General features: G+C 33.6%; 1 protein-coding gene across 2 annotated transcripts in view; it reads right to left on the bottom strand.

The window, feature by feature from the left end:
* Window positions 1-27,407, bottom strand: part of LOC126738282 (uncharacterized) — a 134,417-nt gene that overhangs the window by 16,439 nt on the left and 90,571 nt on the right. Inside the window, exons 2-6 of one of the 2 annotated variants that reach the window (XM_050443533.1) lie at window positions 24,531-24,615; window positions 3,113-3,354; window positions 2,858-3,047; window positions 1,004-1,304; window positions 526-897 (exon numbers count right to left, since the gene is read on the bottom strand). In XM_050443533.1, the coding sequence (XP_050299490.1) occupies window positions 526-897; window positions 1,004-1,304; window positions 2,858-3,047; window positions 3,113-3,354; window positions 24,531-24,608 (1,183 nt within the window). In that variant the 5' untranslated portion in view covers window positions 24,609-24,615. Of the gene's footprint in view, window positions 1-525; window positions 898-1,003; window positions 1,305-2,857; window positions 3,048-3,112; window positions 3,355-24,158; window positions 24,446-24,530; window positions 24,616-27,407 lie in introns of those variants that run through there. The other variant, XM_050443534.1, reaches the window with a different exon arrangement.

The following is a 27,407-nucleotide window of genomic DNA, read 5'->3' as shown; positions in this document are numbered from 1 at the left end:
TGCTTATACAGGGCGAAACATGTGTAGCCATAAAAATTTGCTTATGAGACCGTGACATTGTTTTTTGTTTGTTTATTAACATTTTGTGTGGTCTCTTGAAAAAAATGGATGAGGATTTTATATAGCCCCTTCAGTATTATCGTTGACTTTCCGATCACCCTGCATAAATATCGCTATAATAGCTTACATCCATTTATTATGTCTCTGGGTGTCGTTCATACCTTCTGCTCCTTGTGTGTCGTCTGTGTCCCTATTAGGGACTTTTATTATACATATATGTATTTTCTGAAGTTTCGTGTAGCGATCACCTCATCTTGTATCACCATGGTTTTTATCACAATCCTTTGCTGGATACACATGCCCTTAGGCTAGCTATGTGTACATACGTAAGTTTTAGGTTAATGTACTGCTCTTGTACATAATGCCTTCCATAGAATAGTCTTAACTTTATCATAATTATATGGCAATTAGAATAGACAAAAGTAGTCCAATTACCACTAACAAATAAATAAATGCAAATATTACCTGGATGACTTTGCATATACTGCGCAGGTCGACACGTCTGTGCGTACATGTCCGGTGGCAAGCGCCTATGCTGATAATGCTGCGCATACTCCGGACCTCTACTGTACTGTGGCGAGTAGTTATGGGTACTGGCGATTTTCTGATGCATGGGATGATAGTTCATCTGGTGAGGGACGTGCATGCTTTCCGTATACGGCCGTCTATTGGGCGACATGCTCCTCTCCATGTAAGGATATCTGGATCCCATTGGCATTTGGGCGGATCGGGGGTAATTGCAGGATCCGGCCGGATAGTTTGCGTACGCCGGATGGGGGGCGCTGTTCATTGGATAGTTGGGGTTCGGGGAGTAATGGTTCGGTTGCGGAATCGACCCTGAGAAAAAATTTTAAAATTTTTTTTATATCTGAATTAGGAACTATTTCGTTCTGATTAGGTATTAAAAAACAATTAGCGATTTTTTTTTATTAATGGCTCTTACCGGTATAAAAGCGATGATTCTGCTGGCCGTACATCCCAGTTCTTTGCTCCATAGGAGAGTACCCTGGCTGACCGTCCTGTAAATGCGGATGGTCATTTAACGACACGGGCCTGCCCTGTCTGAGTTTGTTTATGTACGGGCTCTCTGACTGGTTGTACTTTCTCATGTTTGAAGGAGTCAAAAGAGGGTTGTACTTGGGCATACCCGGGTGATGGGCAGCGAGTTGATGTTGGTACTGATGCGGCTGCTCTTTGGAGAAGTAGTGAGATTCTGGTGTTTTATGATATCCAGATGGGTAGACCTAAAATAATTATTCATATTTTAAAGAAATATGTTTTAGAAATGTCTTGAGATCTGATAAACGTAGACTCACGCAGTGCAGGGAACCCAGTCGAACCACCCAACGGGGAAGCTGTAGTGGGTAACCGGTCACGGAATCCCACACTGCCGAGAGTTCAAGAACTACCGGTGTTAAGACACATAATGAATTTCTTCGCCGACAAAAAAAATATGTAGAAGCATAAAAGCTGGATGTCAATATCCATTTTTTGAAGAATTACTTAGTCATGCCTGGCTGTACTCTATACGAGGTCTGGCTATTAAATAACGAGACTGCGTGCCTAGCGGGCGCCCTAGACGGGTGGGGAAAAAACGAGTAGTGCGTTGGGTATTTAGATATCTTGTCTATGCACGTACCAAAACACGTTTTCGTCACTATTATAGTATTCGTGCAGTAGCGGTTTGAAACGAACGTGTTTTTTTCTCGTGCCGAAAACCATGTGTGACGAAAAACAAGAGCAACGCATCAATCTTCAATTTCTCGTTAAATTGAAAAAAAATACCAACTGAGTGTTATAAATTGTTGCAAGAGGCCTATGGGAAAAATTCTCTCTCTCGTGCGCGTGTTTTTGAGTGGTGTAAGCGCTTTAGTAAGGGCCGAGAGAGCACTGAAGATGACCAGCGCTCAGGTCGCCCTGTCACTGTTTCAACTCCGGAAACTGACCAAAATTAAATTGTGCGTGCAGATCGTCGAATGAGCACCCGGATGATTGCCGAGGCTATAAACTCCGATAAAGAAACGGTTAGAAAAATTTTACACAGGGAATTACACATGACAAAACTCTGTGCGAAGTTGGTGCAAAAAAACCTGACTCTTGACCAAAAACTCTTACGTCAACAGGTCAGCTCAGATTTCCTTGAAAGGTTAGAAGAAGATCCCGGACTGATGAAAAACATTATTACTTGCGACGAAACGTGGATTTTTCAATACGATGTTGAAACCATGCGGCAATCGATGCATTGGAAGACGCCTGAATTGCCCAGAATAAAAAAAGCAAGGATGTCCAAATCAAAATTCAAGGCAATGTTGATCGTTTTTTTCGACATTAACGGTATCGTGATGACTGAATGGGTTCCAGAGGGTCAGACTGTTACCCAGACTTACTATTTATCAGTTTTGACAACACTGAGAACGAGTTCATAAGAAACGGCACGAGTTGTGGAAAAATAACTCGTGGATTTTGCACCAGAACAACGCACCTGCCCATAACGCGCTATGTGTGAAGCAGTATTTGGCCGGTAAGCGCATACTTCAGTGCTCGAACACACGCCGTATTCGCCAGATTTGGCCCCGTGCGACTATTTTTTGTTTCCGAAGATAAAATCTGCTTTGAAAGGGACCCGATTTGAGTCGATGGAAGCGGTAAAGCAAAAAACGGCAGAGCTCCTAACCTAAAGGCCCTTACCAAAGAGACTTCCAGCACTGCTTCGATCAATGGAAAACACGTATGGAAAGATGTGTGGCGAGGGACCAGTCTCGTTATTTAATAGCCAGACCTCGTAAATCATCCTTACCTGTGAAGGATCCTTATGCATATACTGGCCATTATCAGGTGAATATTGCTGGTGGTTACTTAAATGTTGCGGTTGCGCATTGCACATGTCCATATTGGTGTAATCCTTAGGTTTAGGCTTTTGTATCACAGACGTTGATATAGGGTTGGGTTGAGACGGCTCTACTAGTTCTGAGTATTTCATTTGAGGGCTAAAATTATTGAGGACAAAATATGAAGACTTGATTTCAAGTTTTTTCCTGCAGAAATAACTTACCTATAGCCCGCAAATTGATGAGTCGTCCCAGATGGGTACCGATGGTATGCGGCGTCATTGTTGGTCGCCGAGGAAGGTGGGGGAGCGGCCGGGTAGTGGTTGTGGGGAGCCACCCGCGCCACATGACTCTCGGACATGGGTTTACTGGGCGCCTGTTGCTCCACTTGCTGATTGGGCGCTGATTTTTCTACATCTTTTTTACGGAACTGCCTTAGCGATGTGGTCGTCGACCCGCCGTTGGGCTAAAAACAAACTGAGTTTATATTCGAAGTAACATCGAAAGTAACATCAAAGTTTTCCCATATAAATCATAGGCGCTTAAGTATATTTTGGCATTGGGTACGTTTAGTAAGTTACACTAACGGATAAAAAGATAAACTTTTAAAAATTAGGTTTTATTTGATTATACCGAGAGTAATGCAGTTGTATACATAATATTTTTTAAGATTTTATTTCAGTAAAATAAAACTAATAAACGAAAACCAAAGATTTTATTTAAATAAACAAAATACTCTTAAGTGCAAAAGTAGAGAAACCAAGTTTTTTACTAAATATTTCAACTTATTGGCAATAATCTCGCCACATCGGTTTGGCATGCATTCCAAGTTTCATAATGGTTTCTTCTCCAATAGAAATCCAGTATTCTTGGAAAAGTTTTATTAGATCATTTTTGTTGCTGATCTGATGTTGTCCATCTACCCTAATCTTTTCTAATAAAAACCTTTCTTGAATTACCTTTAATTTATGTTTAGGGTCGTTATCCTGCTGATATATGCAGGTCAATTGTAAATTATCCTCAGCAAATGGTAGCATGACATTTTTTAGAATATCTAAATATATACAAATCCGTACTCAAAAAAGCAACCCCATATCATGCAGGAACCACCATGCTTTACAGTAGGTTTAATATACTTGGGATCAAACCGTTTGCCTTCTGGACAATGTACCTCCGACATTCCATCAGACCCAAATAACTTAAATTTACTTTCATTTTAGAACATTAACAGCACGCACTTAAATTTTTATTTTCCGATTTGTGGGGATCAGACTGAGCAATTTTTTTATGATCACTTCAATTTTTTGGTTGTTTTTCTCGGGCGGCCACTTTTTTAAATACTCTTTAATGAATTTCGTGTTTTAAAATAAAGAATTTATGCAAAATATTTACGAAGATCTTCCTCGAGGCATATTCACTAAAAAACTATTAACAGATCTCGCGTAAACCGAAATAAATAATAAATTTGGTTTTGTGAGTTTCTCTATTTATGTCCAACCTAAAATATTTGGATTCATATATTTTATGTTGGTATCATAGCAATATGATGAAAAACAACGCCATTGTTAAGAGCGACCATATTTTTAGAAAATAGTAGTTTAAATACTAAATAGATATAAAAATGTATATTTTAATCTAGATAAATAAAATGTGAGTTTCAAAGTAAAAGTAAAAAGCTAGGAGGCCAGTTGAAATTTAAATATTGGCGTGATTGCCAATACTGTGAAGTCATCGAAATAAATAATAGGAAATATATACAATGTGTGTTCACATCAATTTGTTCACGAATGAGTTGACTAGGTTTTGTACATTGAGTGTTTTAATTCACATCTAAACGAACGGTAAAAAAATGGTACATTGGTGTCAGGTGTGAGATCTAAATTGACGTCAGTCTACATCCAGTTGTCCTGCTCAATTGTAAAAAATAAATCTTAGTGAACTGAAATAAATCGGACTATAAAGCCCGCAGCCAGTGATTTAGTAGAGTAAAGTAATTTAGCCGAGTTGACTTAATTCCGGCCAGTTAATACAAAAGTTCACACGTGGCTTTATTTTTGAAGCAAGTCGAGAATTTGGATTTGTTTGTTTGGTTCTTTCTTAAAACTTGCTTGTCCAGAGGTGTTGAGTATGAGAAAAATACCAAAGATTTCTATTTACTAAACTCGATCACTGACTCGACTAAGAGAGTAAACTCGACTTAATCCTTTCAAACGAGTCGAGTACTAAATTACTCGACCATTCGACTAAATTACTAGATACTTCTAAACCAGGAATTAGTGTTTGAAAATACTATATCATGAAATACTTATCAGTGTCAGTTTAAAGCAATTGTAAAAACAAACGATTCGTTATCCAGGAAAAAGGCAACCGCCCTTACGTTGCAAACAATGTCCTTCCAAGAGCAAGAAGTCTACCTGGTGAAACATTTCGAGATGCTTTAAGGCCAGTCACACATGGAACATGCGTGTGGAAGACACGCAGTTGAAAAATTGGTGCCTGAAAATCCTTGCAAGAATTTGAACAAAGGCTAGTGTCCGGCAAGTGACTCCAGGACAGGACGACTTTGCGAAATCGGTCAAGTGGATCATTAAGGCACTATTGGGGAACGTCCACGTTAGGACCAAAAGTTGGATTACTGGAAAAAGTGGCAAAGCAGGTCACACAAGAAGACATTGTCTCGAAGGCGAAGCTTCTGCTCCCGCCAAACTAAGGAAGGTTGATGCAAAGGGGCGCACATAGACCTGTTTTCAGCAAGCTGTATCTAGAAGACTGTCTACAAGGATTGTCAACGGGCACAGGAGAAAGATGCTTATTCGACGATGATGGTTCTTTACAGAACCATCATCGTCGACAATGCTTCGCCAAATGGTTCTATAAAAAACCAGAGGTCCAACGCCGGTGACATGAACCTTCTATCGATTTTCGGCATCCACCATGTTTGGGATTATTTCGGGACAAAATAACTTTATTAAAAACAACATAAAATAACCAACCATAAATTTAAAAAATAAATCAAGAACCTTTACTGAATATTTAACTTTACTCCTACTAAACAAAAAATTGCGTAATACAGCTGTTATTATAGAAATTGAGTAAATGTAAAAGAACAATGAAAAAATATATACACAGCTTGATAATACAGTACGTTAAAATAAGTATCAACCTCCAAAATGAAACATTACTGACCTAACGTAATTACTTTAATTGATAATTATTATTTGGCGGTATAATAGCATGATAGTACGTCACGTGTTCCCAAATATATATAAAACTGAATGCCATACATAATTACAATTGATGAGGAGTAATTGTAATAAAAATCTCATAGTAGATATCAATTTTTAATTTTGTCGACGATTTGTGTGTTTGCGCGGCGGATAATGAATGGGAAACGTAAATTTTAAAATTTAAAGCACGCTGCCTTGCAATTTGTCCTTTCCTCATTTAATATTGTAGATTAAGAATTAATTTTGTTTGATAATTTTCAAGAGTTGTTTTTTATTGAGTCCGGTGTTTAGGGGAGCTTTGTAATTATCTTTCAACGGAAACGCTTGACAAAAATATCTAGAGCCCGCTTAAGATGCCACCTAAGACGGTGACACGCCAGAACCCATAAATAGGATTGTTTATATGTCCGTTGGGCAAGGGAAGGGGACCTGGAGTACATTGAAGACACTCTGACTCTGATATGTGAGAACATATAGACGTCTAACTCTATTTAAATAGGCATTTTAGTTAAAATGAAGAAAACTCCAGATAAAGATATTAATAAATGGTCCTTTTGAAAAACCTCTTGTTTCAACAGAACCATTTGTGGGAATAATGGACTTTTTCTTGGAATTGATGTTACCCATTTTTTGTCTACAGGATGTTACTATATACAGTGGCCGCCTAAAGTTCCGCATAAGACCTAAATCCCTGCGACTATTTTCTATGGGGGTACCTGAAAAGTAAAGTTTATATTGAGAAGCCAAACAACGTAGAAGATTTGAAAAATAGAATTAGATATGAAATACGTCTAATATAACCCGAAATAATTGATAGTGTTTTAGATGAGTTTGTAAACCGTCTTGTTTTCTGTCAAGAAGTAAATGGGGATCAGTTTGAACACTTGATACATTAATAAGAGTTTTCACAGTTTATATCATTTTATCCTCCATTTTATCTTAATTTGTAAATAGACGTACTTACTTGCTTTCTTGCTAGTTAAATGTAAATATTTCTGAAACAGTTGAGTTTTGAGATAAGGTGTGTTATACGAAACTTGCTTGGAATTTCGCCTATATTTCATAAATGCAATAAAAAATATAGCATTACATTTAAAAAAAATGACCGATGCGGGTCCGAGCGTTTTCTCAAAAAATCATTTCTCTGATTTTTATCGAATTTATGCGGAACTGTAGGCGGTCACTGTATAGTACTGATTAAGGAAGTTCAATGATAAACATTTTTGAAATTGAGAGACGTTATGGGGTAGCAGAAGAGTTGTAGAGTTCTTCAGCACATAAAATATCCTCTTGACTTAAGAATTAAAGAACTAATGTAAGTAGATCTTTACTATCTATCAATACATTATTTTTAGGCATATTCGACACTATACATGATTTTACCTTAACATGCAATAAATATCAAACCAATTTTCATCCATGTTTTCAGTACTGATTAAGTTAATCATCTTATGTTGCTTGGTACTATATAATTACCTTCATTATAACAGTACCAATAAACATTTTAATCATTTTTTTTGCCGTATTTTAAAACGTCGTTATCGTTAAACTGTCTCGTGATTTGAGCATCACAGCAAAGGTTCCAACCATAGGACTATTTTAATCATTTGTTTTCGTCTAAAACGTAAACGTAAAATCAATACGTGCAGGTATGTATGTACATATAAATAAATCATTACTCAGCCAAATTATGTTAGTTGTTAATACAAAGCTGAAATAGGCATTTTTTTATGTATGCATTATCGATCTAGTAATTATAAGACTTAACTAATTAGAAAATATGTAATAATATTATTGATATTTAAGACAGGACGAGTGTCAATAATTATTTATATAGGTGCAAAGCAAAAACGGTGAGCTGTCGGGAGTAGTGGTAAAAAAAAGTGGTAAAAGCACCTATAAAATAAACAACTTTATTTATAAAAATTAAAAAAGCTTAAATATAGATTGCATAAATGGTTTATGACTGACATTTTCTTTCCTAGTACTAAAGATGGAAGCTTTTCAGCAAAAGATGAAGCTGATCGAGCCTTTAGCCAAATGTAGAAAACGACTACTACTTCTCGGTGACCAGATGGGGAGAAACTATAGGTGATGCTTATACCGTCCAAAGTATTATCAAACTATTTGCTGCTATCTGAGTTATCTGAAGAAGTGTTACAATCTTAACAAAGGACCATGGCATGAATGATTGCTTGATTCTCTTTGCAGGGTATAATATTCCTTCCTCAAATTTTATTTCTTTATAAATAAATTTAAAAGTTGGTCATATTGTAATCTTAATCACGCCTGTATACCTAAGAACCTAAGTGAATATTATTGTTATTATAATCTATACATTAAGTTTTCTCAATGTTAATGACACAAAGTTAAAGAGGGATTTATAAGTTAATGTATCTCGGTATGAATATATGGAAACTCACCGAAATAATGCTTAACGTCTAGAAATCAGTCGAGACATGGGGCGATTACTAAAAATTAGTTATGTAGTAAAAATTAGTAAGTACTAGTTCTCAATCGCATTTCCAACGATTTAGAAGTTGTTCGAACTATCAAACGACTCTAATTAGAAGGGAGCAGTTGTCAATAAAACAACATGTATTATCATGGCCAATGATCGTTGAACGGTCATGGGACCAGAAGAAGAAAATTCTATCTAGCCAGGGTTTTAATAAGCCCACTCGAGTGACTCTTGATTCAGTAGGCTTTATTCGATTAGAGTCCATGAATTAATATGCTTATTTACTCTTAAATTTAAATGATATACTTGAAGAACCTAACCCACTCTTTTTACTTATAGACATTTTCGTAACCTCAATGTTGTTTGATTCTTCTCCAAGTTGCATAGACTACAACTGAGTACAGGTATTTATTAACAAGACCATTGATAAGCTTAATCTCGAACTGACTCAGCTCTTTGACTAATTTACTCCTTTAAAACAATTAGACTTCGTAGACTCTGCAAACCTCATATAAAAGCGCACACTTACTTAAGAGATAAGACATTACCTAGATTATATGCAATACGAGCGGAGAAAAAAGAGAATATCCAGCTATACGGAAAACTACAGTAGTGATACCTCTCCCAAGATAGCATGGGCTTAGACCTTATACCAACCCTTGAAACCTTGTCTCCTGTTTTGTATTACATCAGATCTCATTAATCATGAGCTTGGGTTCTCTTCTCGGGTCAGTAGATGGTTTTTGACATCTCAAGTTGTGCAGGTGAATGAAGTGCAATCAGATTATCAACTGCTTCTTCATCACCTTAACAGATTTCCAGTCTTGTCACTTCTTTTTATTATTTACACGTTAGATCTCTCATCATAGATTCACACTCCATTTATCTTTATGCTGATCACAAGATTCTGTTTGATCTAGGAGCTATTTCGGATTGGTCATCGAAACATAGTTTCCTACACGGAAGAGTGTCTATTTGATGATTGGACGTCAGTCCATTAAAGTAAAATTTAATCTCTTTAATTTTCCTGCAAAATCCTGCATTCCTTAACAATAGAAAAATGATTTTATATGTAGAAAGTAAGAATTTAAAAAAAAAAGGTAGAAATTTGGAGTTTATTTTTAATGTTTGCTTAAATTTTAAAACGCATGTCTTTAAAAAGCTGATCACTGTATATCTTATGGTATCGTATCTCTATATCGAAGCTTGACTGCTGTGATATTGCATAGTATAATTTCCTTACAGCAGAGTTTAAAAGAAAAATTCAACTAGCCCAAAATTCTTACATGCGCTTTGTATAGGGAGGACGAAAGTTTGATCACATCACACCTACATGTGTAACACATCAAGTCCTAAAATACACATTTCACGTTGATCTTAATGTGTTCTATTTGCGCATCGCATTATAGAAATGGGTCTCCACCCCACTTAATAGAGTTCCTGGTGCCCAAGAGGTACCTATATAATCTTAAGCATCCCCATATAATCATCGGCAGACAACCAAATTTCGCATTCCTTCCCACCAGGACAGGGCGTTGAATTTGAAGGCTGTTTCGCATATAAAATATTTATTTTGGACCATTATTAATATATTATTGACCATACTCCGTGTAACAACCTTTGCTCAGAGATTATACAAGAAATGATAATGTCCTCACTCTTGCATAACATGGAAGAACATTTTGGGAATATTTCTCTTTAATTAAATAGTTTATATTTTATAATGTTGTTGCCCAATAAACTACATTTTGATTATTATTTTAATTGTACATTAAAGTTAACGATAAAGATAAATACGAATTTCACTCATGATGGATTATTTGACAATGATACAAGCTACGACCTATCGTTCTCTGCATATAATGAGGCAATTTTCATAAATTCAGGTAGTTTAAATAATTCTGGAGAAACAATCCAGCAAGAACTAGTATAATGGTAGATAAAAGTAAATCTTTCGAAAGATTCGAAGATAAAGAAATATATAAATGTGAAAAGAACCGAAGTGAACATTCTTTAATAAAAAAAGCTGGTGGATTATTTTCAAAGATATCTTAAAGGGATTAATTATTAATTACAGGAACCAGTTATCTCATTTAACCTTAGCTACAATTTAAATGGTTGTCAATGTTGAAGTCAAACATAAAGGCTGTCCAAACTTTAACGCGTAGCGCAAAGCGCATTTTGTGTTGAGGACAAGCCTTAATTTTTATTTTATATATATCGAGAAAAATTTCATTTCCGAAAAATAGGGTGTTAAAACTTTAAGATTTTTATTTAAAATCATAATTTTTTTATTACTTGAAATATTTTTATGAAATTTGATGCAGACCTTTGGAATAAATTTTTTAATCTAATAGGATTTTTAAATTTTTTATCAGGAGTGACCATAGGGGATTTTCAATTGAGTATTCTTCAAGAAAAAATAGTACGACACTGCTTTCTCTAAAATGAAAAATTATTTCTAAAATCCCCCTTTAGCTTGGAGGAAATTTGATTCCTAGTGTTATGACGACGCAAGGTTTTAACAACGAAAAAATAACAACGAAACTTTTAATTTTCTTTAGGGAACGACAAGACAAGCCCAAGTTCTTTACACCTATTCCAATGTGAACCCAATATGACTCAGTAGTATTTCCATGTTCTCTGATAACTCTTGGTGAGTCTGCAGAAACTCATCAGAATTCTTACATAAACATTTGGTTTATGTCACTATCTCCAATCGACATAATTTATCCATTAATCACTTGTGTTTCGAGAGCAAATTCTAAATTTCCTGGAGTGGCTCTCAGGATCTTATCCGCCTCTACGAACTTTAGGTTCAGTTAGAATTTCCTTTGAGAAGTTTGAATATTCTGCAAGGAAATTCTTCATTTCCTTAAGAGAAAGATAAGATAAACTAAAAATTTACATGATAAACCTACAAACTATAATCTACAGACGTAGAATATTACATCAGAGAAGAATGAGATAAGCTTAAGCTCTTTAGACCTAGTTTAAGACGTGAAACCAAAATGACTTATTACCATTTCCAGGTTCTATGGCCTCTGATAACCCTATTCTAGGCTCTAGAAATTCATCTAGATCTTTATGTGAACTTCTGGTTTATGCCAGTACCTCAGAATCTATTTACTTTTTATAGCTTGCCAAGGATATAAACTCACTTCATTGGCTTTTTCTCAACTCGCTTTGACCTCTGGAAAGTTTAGTGAAGTTAGTGAAAACAGTCTTATGTAAGATGTTTTACATTTTTTAATTTTCTTTTTCTAACAAATGATTTATGCTTTTGAATAGAGCTGAAGATTCCTATATATACAAGATATTCAGGAATTAATAATTCAGCTGGCTTCAGTAAAATTATTCTGATAATCATTCATATATTCAGCCTTTTTTGCCTTGGTGCACTTTTCCAATGGATAAAATTGATAAATAAATCAATCGTTTTCGATAGTGAATTATGAATTTCTGTCTCAGGATCATGAATACAACGCATATCATCTCCAGTAATATTTTTCTTTAGGTAGTTCGGATCTTCTGCTAAATACTCTTCATTTCCATCTAAAATAACATAGAACTTGCAAAAGATGGTTTTTATTTTTTTACTCTAAAAATGTGTATTATACAAAAAAAAGTCAAGAAATTGTCTCCAAACTGCATAAGTATTTGAAAAATAATTTTTGTTTCGTTTTTTTTAAGTCAGTGGCTACCATTTTTTATTAAGAGTTACACCAAAAAGAGATATCCTTGCTTTTCTCGTAATTAGGAACATTGTATATGTAACAACAATATTGTGGAATTTTTATATCATTATTTCCTTCGCATTATTTTAGGAAACCAAAAAAAAAACAGAAAGTAAAAAAATATTAGATGTTAGATGTTGATCTAACATCTAATGTGATGTGTAATGATGTTAGGTTTGATAAATATTATATTAGACATAGGGATAACATCTCATTAAACAGAGAGATTACTTAAAAAAAACCAAAAGAATTGTAATAACAATTATTATCAGAGTACATACAAGAAATATAGCAAAAATGTAGTGAAACAAATCCGATGGGAGAAAAGACATGGGAAGTGATTAACAAATCAATTTTTTAAAGGAGTGGTGATTATAATTAGCAGAGGTGAATTGTAATGCATTTTCAAATAAGGACATAAACTGAGCAAAAGTACTAGAAGGAGTTAAAATTACAAGTTTAAGCCTGTCAGATTATACAGCACATTATACAGGGTGTGCCAACAAGGTGTACGGCTAAGATAGCGCCTTAACTATACGAGGTAGAGCAAAAAGTTCTACAGCAAAGTTGTAGGGTTGAATATTTTTGTGTATACTGGGTGTGTCACAAAAAAGTTACTATAAAATATGATTTTTTTTTAAATGGTACGTCTGTATATTATGGTTTTAAATTATTGTAAATAAATATTATGTAAGGCAAAAATAGTACTTTACTTTGGTATAACGTTTTTAAAATTTCCGTGCGGCGTTGCAACGTAATTAATTTTTTTATGTTATTTTTTGCTTTTTAGAGGATTCGTTTAAAAAATCATAATTAACTTAAAATTTATTCTGCGCCTATGAAACTTGTACCACAGTTAGTCTAGGGTACCTCCTCTAGGCTGACTATGATAATTTGTAATTTTTTGATACAGGGTGTTTTTAAAGAACTTTCAAACTTGCTGAAATTAAATACGCAATATCTCAATTTTTTCAAATGGAACACCCTGTATATTTTTATCTAATTAAGTTTGTCCCTCAAATACCTTCATTTTTTATTAAATATGTCCTATAGCTAAACCAAGTACTTTTTGAGATATTTTAACTTTTCTGTAAAATACTATGCATAAAACGGGTATTCTTTAAGTTTTGATCAAGATTGCTTAGAAAAAATTATTGAAGAATTAGAATTATTACTTTTCCTACAATTATTATTATTATTACATAGTTGAAAAATTAACCAACACAATTATTCACCTAAACTGCTAAAAAAAAACAGCAAAATTAAATTACATACTAGGTAGGTACTTACGTATTTTTGCATAAATGTACAACATCGTTACACTAATTTTAAATTTTAAAGATCAATTACAATTATTATAAATTGTGTTCAATATGACCTCTTAAATTTTGTACGCAAGCGTTTGCCCTTTTTGAAAATGAGTCACTAACCTTTTCCAACATAATTGGCGTGACTGTTTGAAAAAATCTCCCGAATTTTATTTTTCATAATTTCATTTGTGGTAGGAGTTGTTTGGTAGACTTTTTCCTTCACATCCCCACAAGAAAAAAATCCAGTTTGGTCAAATCTGGGGACCTTGCGGGACAAGGGACCGGCCCACCTCTCCCTATCCACCGGTCATCAAAATGCTCATTTAAAAAATTTCTAACAGCATGGCTATAATGAGCTGGAGCGCCGTCATGCTGAAACCAAAATGCTATCTCGAACATGATCAGGCAACGTTTGTAGAAGGACATTAAAATCGTTTTGTAAAAAGTTTAAATACATTTCACCTGTAAGATGTCCATTAAAAAAGTGCGGTCCAATAACGTAATGTCCTATTATTCCTGCCCAAACATTAAGCGACCATCTATGTTGATGATGAATTTCTCGGGTGAAGAATGGATTGCTGGTGTCGTAATAATGAAAATTATGTTAATTAACACTGCCATTATTATGGAATGTAGCTTCATCCGAAAAAAGCACAAAATTTAAAAATTCAGGCTGACGAATCTTATTTTGCGCCCACTGACAGAAAGCCATTCTTGTTTCATAATCCTGCGGAAGTAATTCCTGCAACAATTGAATATGGTAAGGATGGAATTTTTCGCTTCGAAGCATGCGAGATATTGATGTTGCACTAAAGCCACTAAAGGGTAACTCTTTAGCAAGCTGCCTAACGCTTTTATGAGGATCTTCAACGACACTTAAAGCTACTGTCATACTGTTTTCCTCATTTGTAACTGGCTTCACCCGTTCATGTTTTTCATAAATTACACTTCCTGTTCTCTCAAATCTTTCTTTTAGTTTTTGAAACACTCGTGCTTGGGGATGTCTCCTTTCAGGATAAAGTTGCGCATAAATTCTAGATGCCAAAAGGCTATTTCTTTCAGCAGCTCCAAGGGCATATATAATATCAACAAATTCCTCACGAGGAAAATTCATATTGATTACAAAATGAACAATAAAAATTAAAAATCGATTAACTAACTTATTGATAATAATTTCTAAAATGGTTTTTGAAGAAAAACATTGGTCTTGTCTACTGCTGTCATAAAACTAATAATCTGACAATTATTATTTGACGTTTAAACCCATGTTTCTAAGCAATCTTGATCAAAACTTAAAGAATACCCGTTTTATGCATAGTATTTTACAGAAAAGTGAAAATATCTCAAAAAGTACTTGGTTAAGCTATAGGACATATTAAATAAAAAATGAAGGTATTTGAGGGACAAACCTAATTAGATAAAAATATACAGGGTGTTCCATTTGAAAAATTTGAGATATTGCGTATTTAATTTCAGCAAGTTTGAACGTTCTTTAAAAACACCCTGTATTAAAAAATTACAAATTATCATAGTCAGCCTAGAGAAGGTACCCTACACTAACTGTGGTACAAGGTTCATAGGCGCAGAATACATTTTAAGTTAATTATGATTTTTAAACGAACCCTCTAAAAGGCAAAAAATAACATAAAAAAATTAATTACGTTGCAACGCCGCATGGAAATTTTAAAAACGTTATACCAAAGTACTCTTTTTGCCTCACATTTTAGTACCATAATATACAGGGCGTACCATTTAAAAGAAAATCATACTTTATAGTAACTTTTTTGTGACACACCCAGAATACATAAACATATTTTTAGTTCGTAGGTTTTTGTCAACTCTACAACTTTGCTGTAGAACTTTTTGCTCTACCTCGTATAGTTAAGGCGCTATCTTAGCCGTACACCTTGTTGGCGCATCCTGTATTTCTAATGATAAATTACAGATATCACCCCGAGATATTAATTCCTTTTCATGTTTATTTTTTGCTAAGATTGCCACTCGACCATGTATATGAGTACATCTACTTTAAGTGTAAAAGACAAACATAATTGTCTAATTTGAAAGTACCGATTCCATCATATTTCACTCAGTGCTCACTGAGAAAATCAAGACATAAAGCCTCAAACTCTAAAATCTTATTTCGGATACATTGGACACTTAAATGCATAACTGAAAAAACATTTGAATCTAAGTGACTTAACCAAAATTAATCATTTGAAAATGATTCATTTTGATTTACGCTAAAAAATCCAGTTCCAGAGTTTAGGAAATCCTTATGTATTGAAAAGTCAAACTCCTTTACTCCTACAAATTTTGGCCAGAAGTTGAGGTCATACATTTCGTTTGTCTTTTTCAAAGGTGCCGAGGCTACAAAGCGTTTTAGTTTGTTTATTATTATTGGCGACTTGTTGAAATTTTGAAAATTTTGAAAATTTAATTTTCTGTCTGTTTGGGCACGCTGAAATTTTTTATTTTTTTAACAATTCATGTCAAATAAATCATATCAGAATTCTTAATAATGTTCTACTTGATCTTGCGATTACATCTTCTGATGGTGTTCAGGTGAATAAGGTGGACGATTTCTGGTTTCTGTTGACAGTCACCATCCAGGTGTCAATTTTTGCTTATCATGCTTTGAATAGGTATGTTATATTGTTATGTTATGTTATTATTCTGTTTGGAATAAAAGACAGCATACTTATAACGAAAACGTCGATTTTGCGTCCGGGAATCAGGAGAAGACTATTGCCAAACGCAATTGTTTGTTGTCTTCTGCCAACTCGAGCCACCAGCGAAATGGGTGGTTGCTCTTAAGAGGTTAAATCTATAGAAGTGATGTCAGACTTATGGAGTTTCCATAACCTATACTAGTTGAAGAATATTCTAAACTACCTAGAATTCCTCGACGGACAACATTATCCAGTATGATTCTAATTCCCCCTATTCTCATAAATTTGCTGCATTCAACTCCTTTTTCTACCGGTTATTTAAAATACCATATTTCAGCAAGCGCCTTTCAAAAAGAATTAGCTACAATTAATACAAATTAATAACAAATTGCAGTAAATAGTGGGTTTCCATTAAGCATAATTAATAAAATTTATTTCAAATTTTATAACAAATAGAAGCTCTCCTATAATTTTATCCATAACACCAGCATTAAAAATCCAAGATTTCATTGCCTCACTTATTTTGGTAGTATCTCCTCCCTAGTGGCTAATTTTTTAAAAAACTACAATTCCAGATAGAATTCAAAACTTCCAACACATTATTTAACATGCTCGTAAACTTTAAAGACAAAAAAGAACCCTTAACCCAATCGGGAGTTTACTCACTTAACTGCGGGGACTGTAATGCCGTTTACATTGGTCAGTCTGGAACGAAAATAATAACGAGAGTGCAGGAACACTTAGGAGAATATAACAAACACAAAAATACCGAAATCACCGAGACTCGGCTTTTACAAGCCATTTATTGTCTTCAAAACACTTTCCATCCATCCCGACAAATGTAAAAATCCTTCATGAGTGCCCCAAACGAAAGAAGCTTGACTTATTAGAGAAGTCACAAGGGCAAAAAGGAATCCTATACTGTCTTGTTGTTGTTATGATGTTTTCAGTTTTGAACTGCATTTAATTTTTAACCGTCTTTATCAAGACCTGGATAGCACGTAAGTTTAGCGTTTGCCTGCGAACCCGATGGTCGCTGGTTCAATTCTCGAAGTCATATTTTACTTTTTGCTTTATTTCCATTCTCCCGTTCAACTTAACCTCATTCTGCTTGTTTCGTTTACTTTTATTTTATTTAGTTTTGAAACCGGATATAATGTGAACGTCAATAATATTTTCATATATATTTATTTTTTTATTTTAACTTAAATGTTCTTCTGATGATGCCTTAGGGCAAAACACGTGTAATATTTAAAAAAAAATTATAAAAAAAATGAACATAATCTGAGACCATTGACTTTGTGTTCCTCCAATCTCTGAATTTTACCTAGAAAATAATCTAGATTTGATTTCTTTCTTTTTGACAGTGCTTTGCAGTAGTCTGCAAAGATCACGGCAGCTGATTGATGCTCGGATTTCACAGGATAATTACTATCCATATTCACACACAACCATTAAGGTTTCGAGAGACCACATCAATCATTTGGTAGATATAATGATCAAAATTATTATGATTTTACTTTAGCAAGTTTCCACCTAACTAATGAGCTTCTTGGTCAGGTTATTTGAAATTATGTGCTTTAACAAGATTGCCTAAATATTTTCTTGAATGTGTTTTATGATATACCTTATTTATTAATAATAATTACTTAATACATAATTTTCGACTTTTTGACTGAATTATTTATTAAAATTCACAACTTATATTTTAGTGAAAAAATTTTAGCACAATACCTTATTTAGTTATACAATTGTAGGAAATTTAAAACGGATGTCCCGCTGGCACTTTTTCGAGTGATTTTCTCCAGCTCTTAAGTTTGGTAATTCCAGAAACGGAACGGAAACGTAATTCCATAAAGTTTTCAACAGGCCAGGTTCTAAAGATTATATTACCATTTCTAGACTACTATCAGAATGTAAATTCCTTCCAAAAGTCTAATTAAAACAATGTTTTTGAATCAGAAACAAGTTTAATTGAGCACAGTAAAATAGTAAATTTTGATCTTGTGTGAACTCTAGAAGACGAGGAAATGATTCACCTTAAGAAATTGTCTATAATTTTAGACATTTTAGACTATTTTGGTCCCAACTTACCCGATCTATTTGCTTATTGCTTTAAAAGGGTTTATTCAACCAAAACCTATCTTAGGTCTGAATCTTTATCCACCAATAGTATTAGTAATTGCCACATAAATATTTCTACAATATATTATGAAATTTGAAGGCTAATAAGGGTCCAGAGCCAGATAGCATACTTAAATCATGCAGTTTTGTTTTATCTCACTCATTGTTTATATTTTGAGTAATAAATCATTATATATTATAATTATTAAATAACAATATAAGTGTGTGTCCATCCTGATTTTTGGAAGACGAGTTACTTAATAAAGCTGGTAACAAGAGCGATGTAAGTAAATATAGACCAGTATGCAACCTAAATGTTTTATTCCAAACCTTTTTGAGAAAATTGTAACAGAATATCAAAAACAAGAACATCAAAATTGAATCCTACTATTATAATACGTCAAGGACTGGCATTCAGATCTCTTAATTTACTTGGACTACTTGACGGACGTCTTGGATAGGGGTGAAGAGGTTCCCACTATCTACACCGACTTTATCAAGGCCTTCGACATATTTAATGATTAGATAATGGGATACCCTTGCCGTTTTCACTCGTTTTTCCAAATTGTCATTTTCCCGAATGTTATTCTTACTGAGCTTCTCATTTACCGAATTTTTGAGTAATATTATTTTATCTAGTAATAAAATTAATTGACGGTTGGGTTATTCAGTACTTACATCCCCGAATGATTTAAAAGTTCGGATAACATTCTTTTCGGGAAAATGGAGCTTCAGGAGAACTTTTGTTCGAGATAACAGTGATTCGAGAAAGATATTGTTCGGGAATACAACACAATAGTTCGAAAAAAAAAAACGTTCGCAATTCGGAAAAGGGATCGTTCTAAAAACTGACATTCGGGAAAATGAATGAAAATCACACTTGATTGTTTAAGTGGTAGCTTGGGGCGGTAAGTGAGGGGTGTAATTTCTTGAAATATATTCATAGCTATATATCATATAGGTCTTAAAGGTCTTAATGGCCAAGAAATCTCAAATTGTAAAGGTCAATATCCCTATAGCTATGTGTTCATGAGCAAAAAATGTGACAACAAAGAGGGATCTCGGAATTATATATTTTCTTTAAGTTTTATCAAAAGCCCTTAGAATGACTATAGGTTTTTTCAAGAGATTTCACAAAAATTCCTGCTATACATGTGCTTTAGTGTACTTTAATCAGATCTTTGCTGGCCTATGCGTTTTTCACACTTTGGAATATGTGCGCCGGAGAGTCCCGAAATACCTAGCATTCAAATCCTAAATTGATCATTCTGATAACTTCCGTTATGACTAGAGAGTTTTGTATCAGATTTTTCGTCTTCCTCCTGCTGGTTTTAAAATATATAAGTGTTAATATACAGGGTAGTCCATTTAACTTGAGACATCGCAATATTTCGAAAACTAAACATGTATCCAGAAAATTTTTCATATGAAGTTTGAATGGTTTCCAGGGGGCCATAAAATGACGTCATTGATTTGACCTTGAGTGGACGTCTTCAAGGTTAAATGAAGGTCGACTTTACTTTTTTGCATAGAAACCTCTATTTTTTTAATAGTATCTGATTTAGCGTTAAAAAATAAGTAACTTTCATCTCACACTTTTTTACATGCGACCTCTCCTTTTCAAAATATTAATTCTTGATTCTTTTATGAATTTTTTCCTTGACAATAACATTAGAAACAGGAATAGCTTTGGTTCAGCAATTCTTCAATATTGTTGTGACAAGGCATTGTTGATCAATGCAAGTTGTTATGATGCGAAAATTTTCTATAGTGAACAGATCTCACGTGTTTATCTCAGGTATTTCAGGCGATTGTAAATAAATACTGATGAATAAAGTAAATGAGAGATTATTTTGGTTCACAGTATTCGTTCAGTTATCAAGTATTTGACTATTTTGTTGAGTGACTATGGAATGCCTAACAATAAATGAAAAAGTTGAAATGGTCCTTATCTATGATGAATCTGAACGGAATATTAATATAGCCATTGAACTGTATACCATGCGACATCCTCAATGGCGACTTCCATCGCGAGCATCATTTTATCGTGTAGTAAACCACTTTATAGAAGATGGAAGTGTGAGAACGATAAATCGATCACGAAAGAGAAGCATTACCAGTCAAAATAATGAAATTGCCGTCTTAGCTGCAGTTGTCCATAATCCTGGAGTCAGCTCACGATCAATTTCTTCTGCTTCTGGAATCTCCAAAACAAGTGTCCTGAGAATTTTGAAACGTCACAAGTTTCATCCGTATCACTTGTCGTTACATCAAGAGCTTCACGGGAATCATTTCCAAAATCGAGTGTTGTTTTGTGAATGGGCCCAAAATCAGTTGCATGAAAATAACAATTTCTTTCTGCGCGTCTTATTCACCGATGAAGCTTTGTTTACAAACTATGGTGTAGTTAATCGTCATAACATGCATTATTGGGCAGTTGAAAATCCCAGGTGGTTTCGAGCGATAGAACATCAGCGGTTATGGTCTGTGAATGTCTGGTGTGGCATCATTAATGATAAAGTCATAGGACCTTATTTTATTGATGGTGTCCTTACAGGCCAAAAATACCGTAATTTTTTGCTGGAGATTCTACCAGTATTTTTGGAAGATGTGTGTTTTGAAGTGATACTAAATATGTGGTACCAGCATGATGGTTGTCCTGCACATTATTCACGCGTTGCGCGTCAAGTGTTGGATCGTGACTTCAATGGACGTTGGATAGGTCGCGGTGGATCAGTCCACTGGCCGCCACGGTCATCTGATTTGACGCATTTGATTTTTTTCTATGGGGTTATTTGAAGGAGATCGTATATCGCGAGCCACCAACGACTCCCGAAAATATGAAGCTGCGAATCACGGAGGTTTGCGGGCAGATAACTCAACAGATGCTGCACTGTCCATCGATCGTTTAGAAAGCGAGTCGAAAAATGTATAGAAGTGGAAGGTCAACGCTTTGAACAATTATTGAAATAATTTTCTGACTTTTTTTGTTTCAATTTCTTTTATTTGAACTTTGTACGTTTTATTTTCAAGTTTTCGACTCTGTTGATAATAAAATTCTATCGTCCCTTTCACTCCTTTTGATAGATCATCAGATACTACCTACAAGGGCAAATGTCATTGTCAAGGAAAAAATTCAAAGAAAAAAATCAAGAATTAACATCTTGAAAAGGAGAGGTCGCATGTAAAAAAGTGTCAGATGAAAGTTACTTATTTTTTAACGCTAACGAAGTCAGATACTATTAAAAAAAATAGAGGTTTCTATGCAAAAAAGTGAAGTTGACCTTCATTTGACCTTGAAGACGCCCGCTCAAGGTCAAACCAATGACGTCATTTTATGGCCCCCTGGAAACCATTCAAACTTCACATGAAACATTTTCTGGATACATATTTAGTTTTCGAGATATTGCGATGTCTCAAGTTAAATGGACCACCCTGTATATATAACATACTACTTCTTTAGATTCTCCAGAGTTGCTATATTCAATATACATTTTGGCAGATATTGCTAGACCTTGGATTGACCTTGTATTTTGATACAAGGTCAAACCAACTTTTTAACTAACCTTTCTGTATAGAATAAATATTAAGTACAATAGTCTTATTATTTGATCAGCCAGAGTGGTAAATAGTAATACATCTGTGAACCTAGATTTTAATAAAATAATAATTTTAATATAATATATTATAAGGTTCTTATCAATCTAGTTTAGTATACGTAAATTCACTCCTCCAGGCTGTACGAAACAGTAATAATTGCTAGTTCTAAGGTTATAAAATATTATTGTAATTTATTTATGCTATTTTCGTAAAAATAGGTAAGGCCCTTAAATAAATACATGATAAAACAACATCGTGTGTTTTTTTACTTTACTGTAAATATCTCTAGCTTTTTTCATGACAGTTGTGCTTATAAAATTAAGCATCTTTAATTTGTCAAATTGCATTTTTTCAGATGACCGACTAAAACCTCTTGACTCGCCTAGGCAAATACATAAAGTTATTTTTGATGAGATTTTGTAAAAACTTATTATATTCCTTTTTTTATCACCGATGATAATGAGAAATTCAGAAGACCATCAATAATTTGCATAAAAAAAACTAAAATATGCATTATATTATTAAAAATTCATTTTGAAAAATTTTAATGAGTGTTATTTTCATACTAAGCTCTTTTATGAATGAGATTTTTGAAAATTTTTACATAGAATGTTGAGTGTGGTCAAAATATTGATAAAAAAGTGAGGATGATTGGAAAAAATACAAAACTTTGGAAATTATGAAGGTTTTTCTAGATACGTTAAATACGTAATTATTGCCATCTTGCACAAGGTTTTTTAGCACTTGATTTTGCTATAATTAAAAAATATATATATTGGGATAATTTTCTAACTTCTTGAAGGCTATAATTGTAAATTTATAGCATTTTTTATCGCTTTGTACCCCTTTTAATTACATATTTTGGAATTTACACACAAGAAAAATAAAACAACAACCTTATTGATAAAAATGGTAGTGGCTTGACTATATCCCCAGTAGTATTTTTTGGTTTTGTCTGGAACACTTTTTAGTTAGATGGGTTGGCCGTGGACTCAATTTTAGATAATAAAGGCATAATATAGTTAGATTTTTAATTACGTGAACAAAACACATTTATCAGGTGTTAAAAAATAGGTATTATTTATTTAAATTATTTGATATTTTATGTAATTTAATATATAATAATTATACATTAAAAAAAACATAATTTAAGATATTTAATTATTAATAGGTTAATAATAACGATGAGGTTTAATGTAAATTAACTTATAGTCAAAACAATAAATATCTTTAAAATCATTATAGGCATTAGGAATAGGAATAAGGCATAAGAATTATAGGCACAAACACGGGGCTGCCTATAATTCCTACTTTCTAACTCTTATCCCATTCCCTAAGTAGGGCTCAAACGACTCAAAGGCGCCAACCCAAGGTTCCAATCCCTTTTGGCAATCCCAACTCCACATGTGCGCCCGCCTTGTATGCATATTTTATGATTATATAAATAAACAAATACTTGCCTATAATGAGACGGGACAGAAAATTACGATAATCGTACTAGTACAGTATCCACTCCTAAGAAATAATATTTGTTGACATAAGTGACTTTTGACAGTCTTTTTTATTTATGAATTAATCCGTATTTACATATTTGATATTCCTGATTTGCGTGTGAAAATTTGTGTTTATGACCTAAAGAAGTGATGTAAATCCTTCTAAGTTACAAAATTTTGTTACTGTTAAGGCTTTAAATTTAAATTAATAGCATATATAATGGTCCACGTGATGCCTAGTCGCAAATAGAGTGTCGTTTAGCCGGGTGTAATTGTGAATTATAACGTAAGTAGAAAATCCTTTATAATTTTAAAATTTCGCATTTTTTTACTTCATCCTCACTTTTTTAACAATAAAATGTTTAAACTCAACATTCTATGTAAAAATTTTCAAAAAAAAAAATCGGTTTTTAGACGTCCCTTTAACTTTACCGGACCCGGAAAAGGGGCCATAGTCAATAATTAGAAACATTTTGGATACCTATTTATTATATATACCTATTTATTATGAAATTATTATTTAACTATGATTAAACTAGAAAATTTAAGAAATTATTCTTCAGAAGCTGCATATTAATTATTGCATTTCTGGAGTCAATTCCAGTAATATTGTATAAATAAATAACGTCCTACAAATTGAATTTACCTCCGTATCAAAGAGATCTAAAGAGATACAGGAACTCAAATCCACAGTCGGTATTGGTGGCAAAAGTATATCCATACTTTTCTATACTAAACTAAATTGACCACTCACAAAATCACATATTTCCATAAGAAAAATCACTTAAAAAATGTTAAAATATTTATAAATTTCTCTTTTTTCAATGGCCGAATCAAACAAAACACTTTAATAAACAAATCGCACGTAACAAAAACAAAATTATTTACCGCCGAGATTCAAAAAAAAAAGCGATCGTTCGCGCACGTTCTTGCTCACCAAAGGTGACGTAACCGACTAAACTAAACGCTAAATGGTACTAAGGTAAAAATCAGTAGCGAAGATGATGATGGCACCTACCGATGGTTCTGATGGTACGAACTGCGTCGGCGGGCGGGCACTGGCAGTTCCTGGGCCGAACTGTCCGACATTCTGCATTTAGGCACTGGAACAAATAAGCTAAATTAGCAACTACGTATGATTTGATAATAAGGTGGTTGACCTTACAAAGGACAACATTCAATTCGAATATTATCAGAAATAGTGTACCGTAAATACGGGTTCAAAATATTGAATTCGTAATATCTGAGAATTATTAAAACATTTTCGTATTTTCCTATTATTTCTACGAAACTAGAAATATGTTTGATGTCAGAGGAACATATACAGGATATCTCAGAAATGTCTTGTATAGTTTTGGAACAACTCTGATCGTCAGCTTCCAGAAGGTAAAGACAGAACATTTGCTATTCTAGGCTTGCTTACATTTGTTGCGAATATAACTGCGTACGATGTTTAAGTTGCTTAAGTATGCCTTTATCCCACATAATATTGCCGCAGAAATGAAAAGGTTAAACCTTTCAGGATTGTACCTTACAGTAACTTGAATTATCCTTCGAATAGAAAAGGGTGCTAAGAGAGGAGTATTACAATGCTTAGCTGTGTATGTACCTTATAATTTTTTTAATTTATAAAAATGGTTTATCACAATATGAGAACTATTCCAGATTTAGCCTATTTGCTTGACCCGTAGAAGGATTTGTTCGAGGCAGTTCGAGTCGGGGGTCAGGAGGAAAAGTGGTTTATAAATTGAAGGAATTATGATTTTTAGTAAGGCAAAAAAAAATACGGTTAGAAAACTTATACCATCCCATCGAAAACACTCCAGCAAGGTTTGGGGCCCTTCATAAAAAATTTTAAAAAATGCTCGGACCCGTCGATTTTTGATTTTAGGAGGACAATTTTTTACTTATTTAATACTTTTAACCCCTTAGCATCAACCTCTTGAAGAGAGTTGCAACCACCCTCAAAATCTTAAATAGGAGTGGGGGGTCAAGTGATACCTTATTTTAAAGGGCTTTTTATTCTAGTTACAACTGCCAAGTTTGAAATTGCTAACTTGAGTTTTCGCAGTATGACAGCTTGTCAAAGATTTTGAAACCAGACCATTGTTTAATACTTTTAGCGATAGTTTTTAGAGGTTCTTGATTTACAAAACAAAAACGCTCGCACCCGTCGATTTTTGATTTTAGAAAAACCATTTTTGTTTAAATTTTTAACCCCACAACTTTAACCTGGCAAGGGGTGTGTTGTGATACATTTTTTTAAAATTCTCTATTTTATCGCCTTTCTTAAAGTATACAATATAATTAAAACCATAGCTTTAAATAATAATTTTCCTTTAAACAAATTGTACAAGCTTTACTTTAAATGTTATAATAGATACAAACTATAGTAACATGTTATTTATCCTCCGAAAAATGACACAATTTTTAAAATTTTAGATGTTTAAGTTATTTTGATCGTATTTCCTAACAACTAGCCAAATTTTTTAAGCCTTTTGTTACTATAGCTTTTAAGACAGTTAATTCACTTAAGTTAGACTTAGATAAACCAGACCTTTTCTCTAAATCTCGTATATATTGCCTTCAATGTCCAGATTTTCATGTGGGACAGTCAGGAAAAACAGTGTCAACTAGGATACAAGAACAGTACTTCAGACTTGTAAATAAATTTAGGGATACAGAAACCAAGTCTGCTTTTGCTAATCTTTTATCAACAGGAGAAAGACATCCATTCAAACCTGCCTAAATGGTGTTTTCATCTTCTAGCCAAGTCTCATCTTTAATAATCTTAATTAGTCTCATGCTTACTCTCTTTGATTTCTAAATAAAATGTCAGTTCTCGATGGTGCAGGGGTATAATGCTTTTGCCTATAATAAGCAGATGTGAAATGTATTAGTTTAAACTTGTTTTTTTTAATTTTTAATTGTTTATGTTTCTTTTTGTAAAAAATATGTTGTTTTGGTTAGGCGATTTTACTTCCAGTGTTATCATATAGTTCTTTGGTAGCGTGTGTTTGTATTATTGGATTTCACCGTTCAGGTAATGCTTTTAAAAATTCTTTAAACATTTTTTTAAATATTTATCTTACAATAAGGTTAATTTTAGGTTTTTACGTCTGATAATGCTTAATTCTTTAAGCGAAACACGTAACCGTTTTGATCGTTGACCTTATTGAGTTGAGTGTTGAGACAGAGACTGGTTTTTGTTTTTTTTTCGCCCTGTTTAGAAGGAGTTTGTTTATAGCCACTACAACTACAACTAAAATATTAGTCTAGCCGGGATTAAAAAATCAATCCATAGCTCAGATCTTAATAAAATAAAAAATGCCTGGAATTGGTTCAACTGCCTGGAATTTAAAAGCCAATTGCCTGAAATAATAAATTTAATAGACTTGAAACAAGAAAATAAATCCAGTAGCCTCAGAACTCATAAATGAACTCCCTGGCTAAACTACCTGGAATTGAAACAATTTTCATTAAATTTAAAGCCTTTTCGGATAGATTGGGTGTGGCATTTAAAAAAGGAGCATTTTTTATAATTTGAATTTACTTAGAGATAACTTATGGGATTAGCTTGTGGGTGTGTACTGTCTGTTACCGAAGCTCTGGTGTCTGGTCAAGAACAGTCTTTTAAGGAAGCTAAAACGGGAATCGATGGACTGGTTATAGCTACATGCGAGTTTATCGAGGTGGTGTGTGATCGCATGCAGAATCATCCAAAGGTAGTGCGTAAAAAATTAAAGTCCCCTAAAAATTAAAGTCATCACTTATGTTACACCCTGTATAGAAAAATGGCACCACCTATGATTTTTTAAATGGAACATCGTATATATTTCAGATATTTTGATTCTCTGTTTGTTTCTAAATCTTTTTTAATTATACTTCCCTAAAC

The sequence above is a fragment of the Anthonomus grandis genome, chromosome 7 (assembly GCF_022605725.1).
Source record: "Anthonomus grandis grandis chromosome 7, icAntGran1.3, whole genome shotgun sequence".
Lineage (NCBI taxonomy): Eukaryota > Metazoa > Arthropoda > Insecta > Coleoptera > Curculionidae > Anthonomus > Anthonomus grandis.
Note: the sequence above shows the minus strand (reverse complement) of the source record. Positions and strands in the feature narration are given on the sequence as shown.